This window comes from Cyprinus carpio, chromosome A22 (assembly GCF_018340385.1).
Source record: "Cyprinus carpio isolate SPL01 chromosome A22, ASM1834038v1, whole genome shotgun sequence".
NCBI classification, from domain to species: Eukaryota; Metazoa; Chordata; class Actinopteri; order Cypriniformes; family Cyprinidae; genus Cyprinus; species Cyprinus carpio.
Genome location: NC_056593.1, coordinates 9,146,361 through 9,164,091, shown reverse-complemented (window position 1 = coordinate 9,164,091; position 17,731 = coordinate 9,146,361). Strand labels below are relative to the sequence as shown.

Genomic DNA, 17,731 nt, shown 5'->3' with positions numbered 1-17,731 from the left:
TGAAAACATCAACAATAACACTGACCGCTTATAACGCTCCATGTTTACAGTCACAACACTGGGAAGCATAGAAGCATATTTACCGGTAGGAGGTAATTTCCAGTTAATGATGTCACAGAATGTAACGGTATTTTGAAATTGATGTGTGAATGGTGCTTTACTGGTAAAAAGATGGGACAGCACATTTTTGAATTTACTTGTAAAGTCGTTCTGGTAATTTTACGGCAATTTACTGGTGTTATGATGTAAAAGGAGTCTCTATATTGTAGTAAATATGGGTCTTGCATCTTTTAACTCTCAGCCAATTTTTTTTTTGTGTGTGTGTCTTTGCAAAAGGGCAAAAAGCTTAACAAAACACAAATAAATGCTGTAGTTGTGGCCACACATGCTCGCTTGCACATTTAGCCACGCTGCTCGTGTAGGAGATGCAAGTTGGAAATCATCCTATGTTGTATTTTCATGCAGCTGTCTTTTTCTTTTATTTCTACTATTTGACTGTTAATAAAAATGACAAAAAGATGCCCCAAAAATAATTGTAACAATAAATCATAAAAATACAGTTATATACATTTCAAAAGCATATTTAATGTTAGGTACATTTAATATTATTATAATTTATCTAATAATAACTTATAATATTTAGATACTGTTTTAAATTTCTTATTAAATTCTATAAATAATAAAAATCACATGTATTTAATAATAGTTATTACTCAAATAAATGAAACGTTTTAAACTTTTCTAAATGGTTTAAATACTTTATCTAAATAGAAATAAACAGTATTATATAATAGAATTATGTAAATGTATAAATGATACATGTATTGATTTATAAATTGTCATATGTATTTCATATATTTTTATATATATGTTTGTGTGTTTAAGCATATATATATATATATATATATATATATATTATATATATATATATATATATATATATATATATATATATATATATATAAAATAACATTAGTGACGCTTTTTAGTGATAATAAAGGGAGCGTGCTTTGCGCACTTTCTAGGCTATAATCCATTCAGAATCTTTATGAAACTTTTGATTTTTGGACACATACACAAGTTTTGGGAATGACATCCGCATATTTATGCTGGATTCACTCTCGAAATAGCAGTGACTGACAGTGATAACCATAGCAATGGATAAAAATATATGTGAGGAGAGGACCTCAGTGATTTAATTCTGGAACAGCTCCTGGCCAGACATCCACAGACAGTGTGCGTCCTGAGCGAGATCTAAATCATGGAAAGCATGTGTAAAGTTTATTGAGATCAGGACATATCAATCAGTAATGTCATTGTAATGGATGGTAGAAAGTTCAGGAATGTATGGTATGCCATTTATGACAGAATATAGTGCCACAACGTTGTTGTTGTTGTTTTTTTTTTTTGTCTTCACGTGTCTAGCCATGATTCAAATGGACACATTTCACGTGACACGGGAAAAAGTCATGGGAAATTTCAGTGAACATCAGAACCACATTTCTGGTTAAAAATGAAAGGGCATTTTTTTTTTAACACACACACACACAACACACACACACACACACACATATATATATATATATATATATATATAATATATATATATATATATATTTTTTTTTTTTTTTTTTTTTTTTTTTTCTTGAACCACCTTGACTTAAGGTATATATGAACACAAACGCCTTAAAGGTGCCATGTGTAAAAATTGAGGTAAAAATATGCAAAAAATGACCTACACGCATCAAAAGAATGAGAAGAAATAAGGGCGATGATGTCATTAAAAAATGTCAAGTTATAGTGCTGCAGAGATATCAACCTTAATTAGCATTAGCATTACTAGCCACGGCCCGACAGGTGTCGTAATACCAGTTTCGGCATGGGGGAGGCGGTATGCGGGCAACATAACCACCAGCCAACCTGCAATACACGAATAACTCGCACGGCTTGTGGGCGTACTTGAACCTGATGTCAATCGTGTGGAAAGTACAGCCCACTACTCTCATTTCAGTTCAGGGAAGAGAGCGGAAGGATGGCTGAAGCCCTTGGCAAGAGACACCTACCACCACCACCCGCTACAGGGAAACAACCGCGCTTGGAATCACAAATCAAATCCGATAAGAATAGGAGCCGAAACAGAGTAAACATCGGCACTGCTTTCCATCGCTGGAGACCAACTGATGGACTTCAAAGAAATGAGGTTCGACTCCATTGCAACATTTCTTTTGGATTGGTAAGTAAGATGCTGTTAGTATTTCGCTAGAAGTTTGTTTTATATGTTTGCGTATTTTTTTCGGGAAGTTATAACATAGAAATGTATCGAAAGCTGTTCGATAAACGTGCTAATGTTAGCGATGGCTAACCGTAGCTGCGTTTGATAATGAGCTAGCTATAAGTTACCCACAGATCCGATCCGGTTTTCACCTGTTATCTACCAAAGCCCGTCTCTACCAAGCTGATGCTAAAATGTAACATTACCTAAGAAGCTTGAAATGTCTTCGATGATAATGAACCCGAGAGAGAGAGAGAGAGAGAGAGAGAGAGAGAGAGAGAGAGCGCCCCGGCCGCGCGCGCAATCACTCACTATATTCAGAGCGGTCAAGTTTTTGAAAGCGTGTGAAAAGAGTCAATTGCGTGTGTCTCACGGTGAATGCTTGAGAGTTGGCAGCTCTGGTTACATTGGTTGGCGCTAGCTTGGTCAAAATCAGCTGTCTGATGTTGACTAATGATGTTGACAGAATGCTGTCTGTCAAATTAATTTAATTCAAATAATGTGTATATACAACTCAAAATGTAATATGAACAAAACGAATATGAACATATTCACTGGTAAAGGTGAAGGGGAGTAGCTTGAAGATGTCATGTTTCAAAATCACTTGACATCACCCAACGTTCCTCTGGAGGCAAAACGTCCTTTAGGCTTCGGCTATGGCTCTAGGGTTGTTGTGAAGGTAGGGGCGGAGCATAGAGACTATGCTGTTTCTCGTTTGTTACTCTAGAGTAGACCAATTCACTTTGAGGCATACTGCCCCCATCTGGTATGGAATGTGGAGTATGACTAGATTTTTTTTGCCAGACATTACACATGGCTCCTTTAATTCACAAAAATTGTTTATTATGCATTAGCAAAATCATTCAAGCAATTATGTGCCTTGGCCAATATGTTTTTTATTACTTATTCTAAATAATGTATAAATAACAAAACACAGTTGAATATAGGTAGTGTGACTGAAATGTGAGGAGGAAATATGCGTCACTAGAGACCTACTGGATGATTTTTGCCTCACAATATTGTGGTCGAGAGCAGCCTGCAGGCCTCCATAAGCATCCTTATTAAGGAACTGTGTGATTTGAGGGTAGAAGCTCTTCTGAACCTTTCTGTGTCGACCCTGAGGCTGCGGTTGCATCTTATGCACCAGCGAGCAGAGCTGTTGTTTAATATAACATAATGATTTTTCTGGCCTTAGTTCGGATGTGCTGCAGGTTGGGTACTTCGACCTCAGAATTCATACAGCCGGAGGAGCTTGTGCTGCTCCCATGCCATGCGCTAAACCCTCCTGATTGGATGCTTTCTATAGTAATAGCGACATTAACGGGATGTCCGTGATTGATGTGTTTCTCTGTCTGAGATGATTGATTTCGTTCGCTCTCAGCGCCAGTCTGGGAACGCACATCTCTAGAGCTGATGTGTCCCGGTTTGTTATCCGTGAGGTTGACTGTCTGTATGTATGTGTGTGTGTTCTCAGCCTGTTTCAGTGATGGCCTCCAGCATTAGACAGCACAAGGCTAAGAGGAAAGACGCCCAGGTGAGTTACAAGCCTGTGCTCTGCACAAGCTCACCCATGAGTTCTGGCTCTTTCACCTTCAGCTCTGGGCTTCTTAACCCAAGTCCTGTGAGAATATACATACTGACAGATGTTGCAAATAGAGCTGCCAGTTATTTAGTGGGTGTAATTATTTAAAAGTGGTGAAATAAAAAATGAACTCAATTAATCTCTTAATTTTATTGTATCATTATATTAATAGAATTATTAATAATAGTTCAACATTTTTTGATTATTTATTTGAATCTTTTGATATTGAGAATCCTTATCCAAAGTCAAATTAAATTCTCAAAATTAAAAAAAAAAAATCAATATATTAAAAATCATAATAAATTATATTATTAGAATTTCAATAACTTTATTTCCAGGTTTAATTTGGATTTTGAATGCTAAATTTTCAGTGTGGTCTCAGACTTCTGATCACATTTTATATCAGTGCATAAACTGACAGATATTACAACTAGGGCTGTTGATTTAGTGTGTAATCATTTAAAGTAATAAGCCAAATAGAAATAACAGGACTAGCAAGATATATATTTTTAATTTTTTTATTTGAATTATATTATTGTATTTTTTATATTGTTTTTGCACTTTTTTGTATTTTGAATTTGTATTTAAAAAAAAATTCACATATTTTAATCCTAAATATTGAGAATGCTTATCCAAAGTCAAATTGAACGGCATGGACATAAATATACATTAGGGTCCAACTTTTTTTTTCTGAGAGTAGTGAAATGTTATTTATTTAATACAAATTTTTCATGGCAGATAGTTACCATAATTTAAATACTAAAATGTATTTTGAATGCTAGATTTTCAGTGTGGTATCAGACTGTAAGTAATTAATACAAAAAGAGATACAAAATATATGCAGTCTTGCTAAAACTTATTTTTATTGCTATTTTATTTTAATTATTATAATAAAATAAAACGAATATTTTTGAAAAAATTTCTGGACCATATTTTGTATCTGGAGAAATAATATTGGGTGTCTGTGCTAGAGCTCAAAACAGCAGCATTCACTGCAATATGATTCTCACTGGAACTACAGTGTCCATAATGATCCGTTATTAGGTCCCAGCTGTCACAGATGTCTGTGTGTCCACTAGTGTAAGTGTCTAAGGCTGATTTCCACTCATATCAAAGCACAACCCATCACAATCTGGTTCAACCCTCGCTGCGTGCCGGAATCAAGAGAGAAAATGAAAGAAAGAGGACAAATGTGCACCAGCAAGCCCATGTTTCTGAGAAACGGTGTCTCTTCCCAAGAGACCTGCGGAAGAATCCGGTTTTTGAATCTTCTAGATACCTCTGGTGTCGCGGTATTTTGATTAAAACTGTTTTATCTAGCAATTAATTTGAAATGACGGTAATTTGCCTAATTGCTCCTTCATCCATTAGTTGCATTCGGCTCCCGAGGCTACGTGATTATTCACCACAATCAGAATATGGGGCCCTCTAATTACACCCCGCAAATTTAATTAACATTTCAGCTCGTATCTGAAGACAAACTCGCTCTGCTTTCTATTTCTGGTGTTACATTCAGAAAGAAAATGGAAATTTAGTTTTAAAAAGGGAACAGAAACAGACTAAATAGAACAATTTACTTTTATAGTGAGTTATATACCATTTTTCCCCCACATATTGTGTGCAAAATTGTTTGCAAACATAGGAAAATTAGCTTTGACTGCTAATTCCTGTATTCACATCTGTTTCACACATAAGTGGTCTTTCTTCCATCATTCAGTTATTAATCAGCAGTAAGTGCAGCTCTCAGGAGCAGTGAAACATTACAGCGTCATTCTGTAAACGCCGCTAATAGGTGATTAATGCTAATAGACTCAATAGAGGCAGCTAACGTAAGCAACTATAGCTGCACCTCTGTTGACAGATTGTTTGATTAGACACAGTTGTCGCTTGTCAAGTGTGTTACTTAGCATGTATGTTCAATGTATTGTTAAACTACTCAGAACTTCCTAGAAATTGCAACATGGTAAAAATAAATCAGAACACCCTACAAAAAGCATAGTAACGTGCAAAAAACTACTTAGCACCATAACCAGTGCACATCAACATGTTAAAAAAATGCAGAACACCCTAGAATTCTGCTTAAAACACCGTAGAAATCACATATTGATGTGCTAAAAACTACTCAGCACACCCTATAAATTATGTGGCATGTTAAAGTACTCAAAACCTCTAGAAATCACATAGCATGTTAAAAAATACAAAAAGCACTGTAGAAATCACATGACGACCTGCTAAAATCTACTCAGCACACCCTATAAATTATGTGGCATGTTAAAGTACTCAAAACCTCTAGAAATCACATGGGGGTGTGCAAAAAATTACTCCGAACACTCTAAAAATCACACATTGATGTTCTGGGGAAGTCGTGGACTAGTGGTTAGAGAGTTTCACTCCTAACCCTAAGGTTGTGGGTTCGAGTCTTGGGCTGGCAGTACAACGACTGAGGTGCCCTTGAGCAAGGCACTGAACCCCCAACTGCATAAATGGCTGCCCACTGCTCCGGGTGTGTGTTCACGGTGTGTGCACTGCTGTGTGTGTGTCTCTAGAAATCACACACTGATGTTCTAAAAACTACTCGGGATGCTCTAGAAATCACACATTGATGTTCTAAAAACTGCTCAAAATGCTTAAAAAATAATATGTTGATGTTATTAATAATAATATTAGAACTCTAGAACTTGCATATTGATGTTCTAAAAACTACTCAGAACACTAGAAATCACACATTGATGTTCTAAAAACTACTCTGGACGCTCTAGAAATCACACATTGATGTTCTAAAAACTACTCGGGACGCTCTAGAAATCACACATTGATGTTCTAAAAACTACTCGGGACGCTCTAGAAATCACACACTGATGTTCTAAAAACTACTCGGGACGCTCTAGAAATCACACACTGATGTTCTAAAAATTACTCGGGACGCTCTAGAACTACTCGGGACGCTCTAGAAATCACACATTGATGTTCAAAATCTAAAAACTACTCGGGACGCTCTAGAAATCATACACTGATTTGTAAAAACTACTCGGGACGCTCTAGAAATCACACATTGATGTTCTAAAAACTATTCAGAACATCTAGAAATCATACACTGATTTGTAAAAACTACTCGGGACGCTCTAGAAATCACACATTGATGTTCTAAAAACTACTGGGGACGCTCTAGAAATCACACACTGATGTTCTAAAAATTACTCCGGACGATGTATATATAAATCACTGATTTTTTTTATAATAATTGGTAGGGTCTATATATAAATCACTGATTTTTTTTATAACTACTTGGAACACTCTAGAAATCACCAGGGGTGTGAAGTAACGAATTACAAATACTCACATTACTATAATTAAGTAGTTTTTATCAGAAATTGTACTTTTTTGAGTAATTTAAAAATGTTGTACTTTTACTTGAGTACATTTTAAATTGTGTCTGTACTTTTACTCGGCTTTTTTCCCTCCGTTTGTGGTCGTTACATGCTTGTTTTGATTTTATTTTTATCCATATGCATGATTGGATAGGGAGAGGGTAATCGGTCTTGTGACTCTCGTTAAATCAAATTGTGTATGCTATTGTTACTCATGGCTGCTGGAAGCGCATTCTTCAAGCATCAATTCAGTTATCAGCATCTTCCTCAAATATGTTAAGGTAATTTTCTGATTTTTGCTAACTAAACGATCTGTATAGACTAGCCTATCTACAGGGCCTGAAATTTGGTGTGAGGTTGCGGGTATTGCGTACAATGTTAATAACTCCCACAAGTGCCACATTTATAACATGGTAAATTCATTCCCATTTACTTCAGTATAGAGAGACACCCGCGATCCAGAAGCAGTCATTTGGAGAAGTCGGTAGCTTGTCGACTCTTGATGAGTTTGAGTGCGATGCGCGCTGTGAAAAAGTGTGTTGGGAACACTCTAAAACATGGAAATAATGTACGCATGGAAATAATGTACCAGATTCAGTATGCACCTTATTGATGAACTGTGATGTTAATAAACTGCATCTGTGTCAGCACGTGATGTAATAAGTCAGCTCGTTAATAAACAACATGTTCTGTTTGATTCATTTTATACAATCTGTCTTCATTTAGCAAGTGCATTCACGCAAAAACAATTTTCAAGTTCAACACTTGTTGTTCGATTCAGATGTAGATGCTGCTAATAGAGCAGCTTGTTCACCGAGACCACCGCAGCCCCGCTAAGAGTGCGTTTGTGTGTGTGTGTGTGTGTTTTCTTTTAAAAAAAGTATCCCTGGAAATATTTCCCTATTTATTTAATAAAAAAAATTCCTAACAAATGGTAGAATCAGCATAACAATTTGAGTAAATGTGTAAAAGGTAGGCGATGATGTCCTGCTTCTAGAATGTGCATTTATGTTTAAGTTGTAACATAAATTATCATGTCTATGATTCTCATTTCTTTATCACAAAACACTAAACCTGGCACCGTTTTGGAGAGAATAATGGTTTTATATTCTTTGCATTTACTGTATCTAAACAGTACTTTATGAGAAACAATAGCATGATCTGGCTCTGTGGGCTTACACCTGATTTAAAATCTTTTTTTTTCTTTCAAACTTTGATTTAAATGGTGATGATTGTACTGAGAATAACTCTTTCATCACTTTAAAAGTTTTTCCATGTTGTTTTGATGTATTTTAAAGAGTTGGCAGTCAAAGTTAAAACTGCTAGATGATGGATATTCTTCATTCTTTCTGATAAACAACAAAAGATAATGTGTATTACAGTATGTACAAAGTTTTTTAAATGTTTAAGTTGAAATGTACAGCGTACAATAAGCTACTCTTTTACTCTTACTCAAGTAGTTTTTTGGACAAGTAGTTTTTACTCTACTCACACTACATTTTTTGGAATGTAATGGTACTTTTACTTGAGTATATTTTTTCAGTACTCTTTCCACCACCGGAAATCACATTGATTTTCTAAAAACTACTTCGATTACTCTAGAAATCTCATATTAACGTGCTAAAAACTACTCAGAACACTTAAGAAATCACACATTGATTTTCTAAAAACTACTTAGAACACTCTAGAAATCCCATTGCGACAAATCTGTTCACAACAATGGACCACTGACCAATGAGGTTGAAGTGCATTTATAGCACTTGGGGGTCCAGTAAAAGCACAAATGGTAAATACTTGTCATGCATCTGTAGAACTGTGTGAGTTGAAGTGCCTTGTATTGAGATTTTGATAACTGCTTCAGTGGCGGCTTTCCAGCAAATTATTCCCATGTCCATCTCCTGAGGCTTTTCTCTGGCAATGGCGGTTTTACGACACCACTTCTCGTAATAGCCTAGTGTCTAATTTCGCGAACCAGTTACAGCTTTTCTTGCTCTTATTTTTCACATCTCTCTCTCCTTCTATCTCGGTCTCTCTTATTCATGCTTTGGGGTTTCTAAGTTTGCTCTGCCTTTTGAGGAATAGTACACCCAAAATTGAGTTTAAAAAAAGCATCCTAGAAATGGCATAAAACAGAGCCATGTGACTCGTGCACTATATTCATAATGGTCTGAAGTAGATGTGTTGGAGAAACCCAATCTGAAGTAATTATTAAAGAACTGAATCAGTTTGCTTTGTGAATGAGCTTATCGTTTGGATTGTTTTTTGTGAACTGGATGAACTGTTTAATTAATAAGATTAAAAAGGCTTTTCATTTTGGGGTGAACTTTTCCTTTAAAACCATTGCATCTTTCTCTGTCTAGAGTTTTCCCAGAAGCATTCATTCATATTCATCTCTTGCTGTTTATTTCTCTGCATCCTTTATAGTGTCTTTCCACAGTGGGCTGCATTATACTCCCTCACAGTCTCTTTGCTTTTCTCTTTGCAGAAAGCAGGACAGACCAGCGGCCCTCCAGCCATGCGCCTCCCCCCACCCTACAGACCCCCCAGCCAAGTGCAGGAGGAGGAGCAGCAGGAGGAAGAGAGTGAGGATGAGGAGCAAGCTAAAGGTGAGAGTCTGCTGATCCTGCCAAACTGAACTATATGTGGCCCTGGCCTGGAGTATAAAACCTTAGGTCGCTGGGGTATATTTGTAGCAATAGACAACAATACATTGTATGGGTCAAAATGATGTGATTTCTTATGGGTGTGATTTGTGTAAGATTTCTAGGGTGCTCTGTGAAGATATTTTGTAAATTTCCTACCGCAAATATATCAAAACATAATTTTTGATTAGTAATATGCATTGCTGAGAACTTAATTTTGGACAACTTTAAGGGCGGTTTTCTCAATATTTTGATTTTTTTGCGCCCTCAGATTTCAGATTTTCACATAGTTGTATCCCGGCCAAATATTGTCCTATCCTAACAAACCATACATCAATGGAAAGCATATTTAATTAGCTTTCAAATTATGTAATAAGCTCAATTTTAAAAAAAAAGATCCTTATGACTGGTTTTGTTGTCCAGGGTCACATATGTTCTTTACTTCACTTCTACATCACTGGCTATGTTCAGAATCACATACCACCATTCTGGTCTCTTATTTTGTAGCAAATAGTATGGATACGTGGCAGATTTTCTGTATAGATGGAATACCTGTAAAACCTAATACATTTTCATTATTAGGGCTGTCTGTTTGTTTGTTTATAAATTCTGGTTGAATGCGTAGATGTTTAATTGAATGAAATTATTAATAATAAATTATAACAAATAATATTAATTAATAATAATTTTATGTAATTAAGCAAAATTAAACAATTTTTTTATATATTTTTTAAATCAACTGACAGATTAATTACAAAAAAGTACATGTAGATATTTTGTATGCATGGAATCATTATGCATTAGGACTGTCAATTTAATATGTAATGTAGTATATTTAATTATATACAAACAACTAATATAACTATAATAACAATAGTTAGATATTGAATTGAATAAAATTTGTTTAAATTAATTTTTATCCAGAAATGTTGTTAATAATAAATGAATATATTATTATTTTTTTAAACAATTAAATTGTTTAAAGAAGAAAAAGAAATTTGGAATTTATTTTATTTAATTAACATAATATTTTTGTAATCAGTTGCAGCAATATCCATTAATGAGGTGTGCAATTATAAAAAAATGATAGTCAGATATTTTGTATGCATGGAATAGAGTTTGCGTTAGGTCTAGTTTAGTATAATTAATTTTATTTAAATAAACTAATGATAATTATAATAATAATACATTTTGAATTGATTTTAAATTATCTATCTGTTTTTTTTAAATCCGTTGACAGCCCTTCCCATTATACAGTTGTGCCGTTAATTGCAAAACATTATGTAATGTGCAGTATATAACACTGCACTGCACTGGGTAATATGTCCCAGAATGCAATGCATTGAAAGGGACATGGATTAATTACCATTACTATAACAGCCACACTTGCTGAATTAAACAAGCAGCTTGGAGAGGTCATGTGACTAATATATACTGTTTGAACCATTTATCATTGCACATATTGCTCAGTTTGCAGTAAGCAGTACACTATTATTTTATTCCGAACATAGCCAGTGTCTTAAGAAGTGGCATGCCGAGATATATGGTTTTAAACAATGTCTGTAGCCTTACAATAATGTTTCCTCATTACAACATCCCAGTACCAGATCTCATTCACTTGATCTGGGCTGGCAGACTTTCTCAGCATCACACCACCGCTCTAATCTCTTTCCACTTTGATGCTCCTCAGTATGCCGTGCAGGCAGTGCAGCGTCTTTTTCATTCATGTCCGCCACCGGCCCTTTGATTGGCTCTGTTTCTGGATGCTATCCAGCGAGCACTCGCGTAGTGTGAAATTGAGTCTGCGTTGAGGTGTGTGGTGTTTAGGAGATGGTGAGTAGGATAGGACCAATGAAGTGGTTACATCCAGGTAAAGTTGTGATGGTGTGGTGTAGTGGTTAAAGATCCATATTGGAAACTTAATTGTGGTGGATTTGAGCCTTACAAGGGAAAATACATGACCTTTCAGTATCATGTCCTTGAGTAAGACACTTTGACTTCAGGTTGGTCAAGGTTGCTGACCTTAATGTTTAACAAAGCATCATCATAGAATTGCACATTAAATCCATACACGATGTAGTTTGTCCAGTATTTTTTACTATTTACTACTATTTATAGCATTTCATTTGGCTTTCACCTCATGTGAAAGTGTCCGTGTTAAAAATGACAGATTAGCATGAAAAACAACTGGTATGTGACACCTTTGTGACCACATTTATATATTTTTGCAAAAACAAAAGGGAAAAATACAAAGCTGCAGGCTTACACTCTGACTGTGTAGCTGTTAGCTTCTGTTAGCTTTGCTGTTTCGTGCCACATACTGTATCTTCATTGCGTGCAAATTCTTCTTATGAAGTGATTTTAAATTTAAAAGTCAGCATCTTGAGGCTCTAAAATATGAACATGGAACTTAAGCCCTTAAATTAGACATTTTTGTTGTTGTCAACCTCTTGTATGTAACCATTTAGTTAGCAGGGCTGAATGTAAAGTTGGACAGAGGTACTACTTGCTAGTTTCAGCTCATTATTTCCCACATTCCACACCATTTGGACAACATTGTAATGAGGAATGGGTACAAAGCTGCATGTATACACTGTAAATGTGTTGCTTAGGTTTCTGTTAGCATTTAGCTTCTCTGTTTTGTGCACTTGTATCTTTAGTGTGCAAATATTGTTCTTATAAAGTGATTTTCGATTTAAAAGACAACATCTCAAGGCTCTAAAATATGACCTTAGAACTTAAGCTCTTGAATTAGACACTTATATTTTTGTTATTCAGTTCACCACTTGTATAAAACATGTTACCATTTAGCTAGCAAGGCTAAATGTAAAATTTGATCTACTTCTGAAGCCGCTACTTGCTAGTTTCAGCTCATTATTTCACACACTCTCTGAAATTTGGAGAACAATGTACAATGCATATTGTAGATGATAAATGGCTCTCATGTGCCTAGTCACTTTGGATGAGCTCAATAACTGCTTTCTATCTGCGGCCTGAACGGTTCTGCCTGTGAAGCTCGTCTTCTGGTAAGGTGGTTTTGATGAGCACATATGGTTGTCCCGTTGCTACCTTCCCGTCTGTCAGTAATAAATTACTTCAGGTTACCTCATCTTGCTTCTGTCAAACCAATCAAAGAATTAGTTGAATGGATTGATGGAACTCAATACGTCAGCTTTGCTGTAGGCCTCAACATGCCGAACTGCTTTAGTTAGAGAGGTTTTTCTTTTTCCACTCCAGCGAGTTCAGGACAACCTAGTCAGCAGTTTACATAATCCCTCGGCATAAGAAAACGTCTGCTCGTGGATTAAGATAAGAGTAATATTGTGTCGGATTTATTGAATGTTGAATAAACACAATCTAAAAACTTTGCCTAAAACTTGACGCAATAGGATTACGGGTGTTTGCCTTGCAATGTAGGACGTGTGATAAGACGACCTCTTATGTCTGGATTTGCTGATGTGCATTCATTTTGTATTTTAAATTGCACACTATTACCAAACGGTTATTGCATAACTCATATTTGCTCTCCTAAAAATCCCCAATATTCTGGCGTATTGTATGCTGGATGTAGCTCTGCTTCTACACCAGATTTATACGTTTTAAGGAATGAGTGAATGCTGCCATCTGTTCGTATCTGCGGCGAAGGTAGGGGAGAAGGCCGTCTATTGTTTGAGGTTGAAACAGGGACCTTGAAGTAGCTATTTATCTCAGTTCAGAGCATCAGTCAGCTTGATGAATTATAAAAGACTTGCAAGATGGCCAATGGAAAAACACCACAATGGAGCCAAAAGGCCCATTTTTCTGTTCAGATCTGTCTTTGGCAGCATCTGTTTCATCAGTTTCCTTGGAGGAATGGTTTTGTTTTGTGGTCTGGGATCCTCTAGTCTTCGTCCATCATCTGGGCTTGATGTATCACACTTGGTTAGGCAGACTAGAAATACGTTATCTTCCTTGTCAACTCACAGCTGTGGACATTTAATGCATATTCCAGTTTTTCCTAGGTGTTTAATAGTAGTAGGTCATTTGATGATGATGGTGGTGTTAGTTATTTGGATGGTATTTCATATCACAAAAAGATACTTTTTTGCTAAATTGAGCTCCAGTGTGGACCAGACTGTATGCTGATTGTCAAAAGTCTGGCTCAGTGAGATCACATCCACATAGTTCACCGGCCTGAAAAACAGGAGTGCCTGCGGGGCATCTTTCCAACTTGGCAGACTGTGTTACATGAGGTATCTTGGGAGATCATATCTCTTTTAAAAGTGATTGGCTAAAAGGTTCACCATCAGTGTTCAAAGGAAAATACAACAGACTTTATTTAATGGCAGTGAAATTCTAGTTTTCTTTTTTTTTTTTACTCTCTCTCACCCTTTTTGTTTTTATAACATTGTAGGAGTCTTGTGTTAATCTCAAGAATAATTTAAAAAAAAGTATATTTATAAATGTATAGCTAATTAAATATTTCATTTGGTAATTAAAGTGTATTGTATAATATTTTAAGTAAAACAATTGAGTTAAAATATAATATGATTCAGGGGGTTTTCACACTTGGTTCGCTTGCCTGGTCTGAACCAGAGTTCGATTGCTCCCCCCTGCTGGACTGCGTTCATATTATTTTATTTGGGTCTGAAACGCGGTTCTTTTGCGTCATCGAGCCAGCAGCTGTTTACCCCGTTGCTTAGTAATGGCAGCGCAGAAGGCGGCAAATGCATAACATTGCTCACTGCACTTTTATATATTTACATTTTTGAACCGTTCGTTTTGTTTACAAAGCTTCGGTACATAACGGCACTTACGTCTGTCTTACAAATGTACTGCAAATGCTCTAAAGAACGCTGAAGGCGAACAGAAATAAGATATACAGCTCTCTGTTTGCAGCGAGTCAGTCACGCTCATCAGGAAAGTGAGTGAAACACATTTTTATCAAATAATACGTCATTAATAGCGGTTCACTTCCGCGATTTGGTATGATTGCGTTCACATCAGCAGCGAACAATACCCCAGAACACCCTTTTTAAGTGGACTCGAGTACGGTTCGTGGGTGTGCACCTGAGTTCGGAAGACAGCGTTCACATCATGCAAACGAACCGAACTCTGATGTCAATCGAACCCGGGTGCGCACCAAAAGTGCTAGTGTGAAAGCACCCTAAAATAGTTTTGTAAGTAGCGTGAAGCTGAATCTTTTTAACTTTTCATCTTTATTATTATTGATGAAGATTATTTGTTTCATCAGTCAGATAAATGAGTTATTAATCTTACGTTTATCTTGTTATAACTATCATTCATGGAACTAAAAGAAATTCTTAAGAATCAATAATAAAGATGGTGCCCCTATGATGCGTTTTATATTTTAAATAATATGTATGTATGTATGTATGTATGTATGTATGTATGTATGTATGTATGTATGTATGTATGTATTGTTTTACACTAATAAAAAAGTTTAGAATAATTATTTGCAAAAAAATTAAAATGGCACTGCAATGATTTTTTTCACAGTATAGAGATCAGTTCTCACTATTTACTAGTTGCTTATTAGCATGCCTATTATTAACATATCCTACCCAATACCTAAACTACTACAAAAACTAAACAACTACCTTACTGACTATTAATAAGCAGCAAATTAGGAGTTTATTGAGGCAAAAGTCGTATGTAGTGTTTGGTTGATAGCAAGAATTGGACCTTAAAATAAAGTGTGACATCTATCTATCTACACTAAATTTAAAGTATAAGAAGTATATTTTTTGTCAAAAAACATCTAGTTTTAAGTTAACGTGTGCTGTCACCTGCATAAAAAAACAAACAAAGTGTTATCACTTTTTGAGAAGATAAAGTAGGCGAACGAGACCCAAAGTCCTTACCCTGTTGCTTTTAATCACCAACTCATGATCTTCACAATCTCTGTTCAGTCCAGCGTTTCTCCTCTAGTGTGCTTGATGTGTGCCACCACACCTCTGCAGTCACTTCCTCTGCCCGCCTGCTGTAGTTACTGCTGCATGATTAATAACTCCAGTGATTGCAGGAGTTTGGCAGGCTGTCGCTCTTCCCGCTGTGTGTATGCTCTCATGTATGCATGCTTGTGTCCGTATGCTCCAGTATGCTGTGTGAAGTCTGTGCCGATTGTGTCCAGGGACGGCACGTCAGTGGTTTAATGCACTGGATTCAAATGGATCACTGCCAAACAGCAGCTAACTATACAAGCATCACTGTCAGAGCCGTCGTCCTCCCTCGGCACCCCTATGGCTCAATCATTTCACTTCCTGTTCAGATGAAACCTGTCCTTTACTCCTGCCTTACTTTGACTGGAGCGTCATTTGACTATCATGGCATCATTTCCTGTTCATTTGACAAAAAAAGGTTTTCATATTTTACTGCAAATAATTACTATAAAATGTACTTTTTAATTCATAATATTTTATATATAACGTTAACGAGCAATGCAAAATTTGGCACCAAAATAAAATAGAATTGTCAGTGATTATATATGAATGTATATAATTATGTATTTATTTACTTAATACTAGTCGATATCTCTGACTATCTTCAATACTATTGTCTGTCGGCACAACCCTAGTTGTAACACTGAATTTCTATTTTTGGTTCTTTTGATAATAATCTATTGTAATGCATATATAATGTCGGTGTGAAACGCAAAAATGATGAGTTCTGAAAGAAGGGTTTCAGAACGGCCTCCTCAGATTTCATGGAGTTGCTCAGACTGGCCCTGAATATTTCATTGGCTGCTCTAGTTTTTACGTCCAGAAGAAATCAGTCATCCTCTGAAGTCTGCATATCGCTGAGCAGTTTTGCCAAATCTATAAATCCTCCATGAGGAAAGTTGGAATCATGCTGGGGTTTTCCTTTTCTGATCAGAAAAATTCCACTGTGGCAAAAAAGCTTTCGGATCAGTATACATGTGTTAGAGCCTCAATTTATCATTTATGTTGTCACTATTGATAGACCAATGTTCCTCTTCTTCTTCACTAATGCTGCCCCCCCTCCCCACCAATGTAGAGGTACAATGGTATTGGTCCTGCTAGGTAGAGTTTTTCGATGGAGGAAATTTTTGTGCAGCTATGGCAATAATACTTCTGCTTTTATGATGTTTCCTCGAGTGAAAAAGGGTAAACACTATTTTACCTCAGTTCTGTTTGACAGTCCATACAAAGATGAATGGTCGGGTCTGACATGTTTCTTGTTCACGACACATTTTAGAAGTCAAAATCGCCGAATCTGACACAGTGACTGTCGTAAAATTATGTAGTCTGAACCGGGTTTAGGAGAGCCGAAACCGATCAGTTTCAAAAAATGCTTGATCGGTCCCAATCTCGATCCTTGAGATCAGCTCGGGACATCCCTATTAGTAATGCTTAATAATAAACATTTATAGTTTATTAGGTCCGAAGGGGACGAAGGACCGTATTGTTTACTTTATTCTTATTATTATTCTTATTATTATTCTGATTTTTCTTTAAGGTTTTTGGGGCTTTTAGGGCCCTTAACATGCTCAAAAATTCTTTTAAAAATTGGCACACAAAATTATGATAATTTAATTTATAATAAAAAAAAAAATAATAGCGTAGTAGTAATTTGAATGTATTGTAAATATTTTGAAGTCCATTTCTCTTTAACGAAAAAGATTAAATAACCCTTTTTTTGTATATTTTTCATTCATATCCTACTATTTATTTTCCAGATAATTTCAGGTAATTTCTTCTTATGTCTTAACAGCAAATCCTTTTCAGCTTCATGATCTCTCTTCTGGTTTTAGTGAAGGAACGTGACTCATCACTCTGGTAAACTGGCGAGCCTCCTCTGTCTTCTTCTGCCCGGCCTTAATTAAGAGCCATAATGAAGCAGAGCT

At 36.0% G+C, this 17,731-nt stretch overlaps 1 protein-coding gene across 8 annotated transcripts in view; it reads left to right on the top strand.

The window, feature by feature from the left end:
• LOC109047523 (inaD-like protein) overlaps positions 1-17,731 on the top strand; it is a 100,346-nt gene that overhangs the window by 36,701 nt on the left and 45,914 nt on the right. For 5 of the 8 annotated variants that reach the window (XM_042711777.1, XM_042711782.1, XM_042711783.1 and 2 more), the window contains 2 exons: positions 3,747-3,806; positions 9,705-9,828. In XM_042711777.1, the coding sequence (XP_042567711.1) occupies positions 3,747-3,806; positions 9,705-9,828 (184 nt within the window). The remainder of the gene's footprint in view (positions 1-3,746; positions 3,807-9,704; positions 9,829-17,731) is intronic. The other 3 variants (XM_042711779.1, XM_042711781.1, XM_042711780.1) reach the window with 3 other exon arrangements.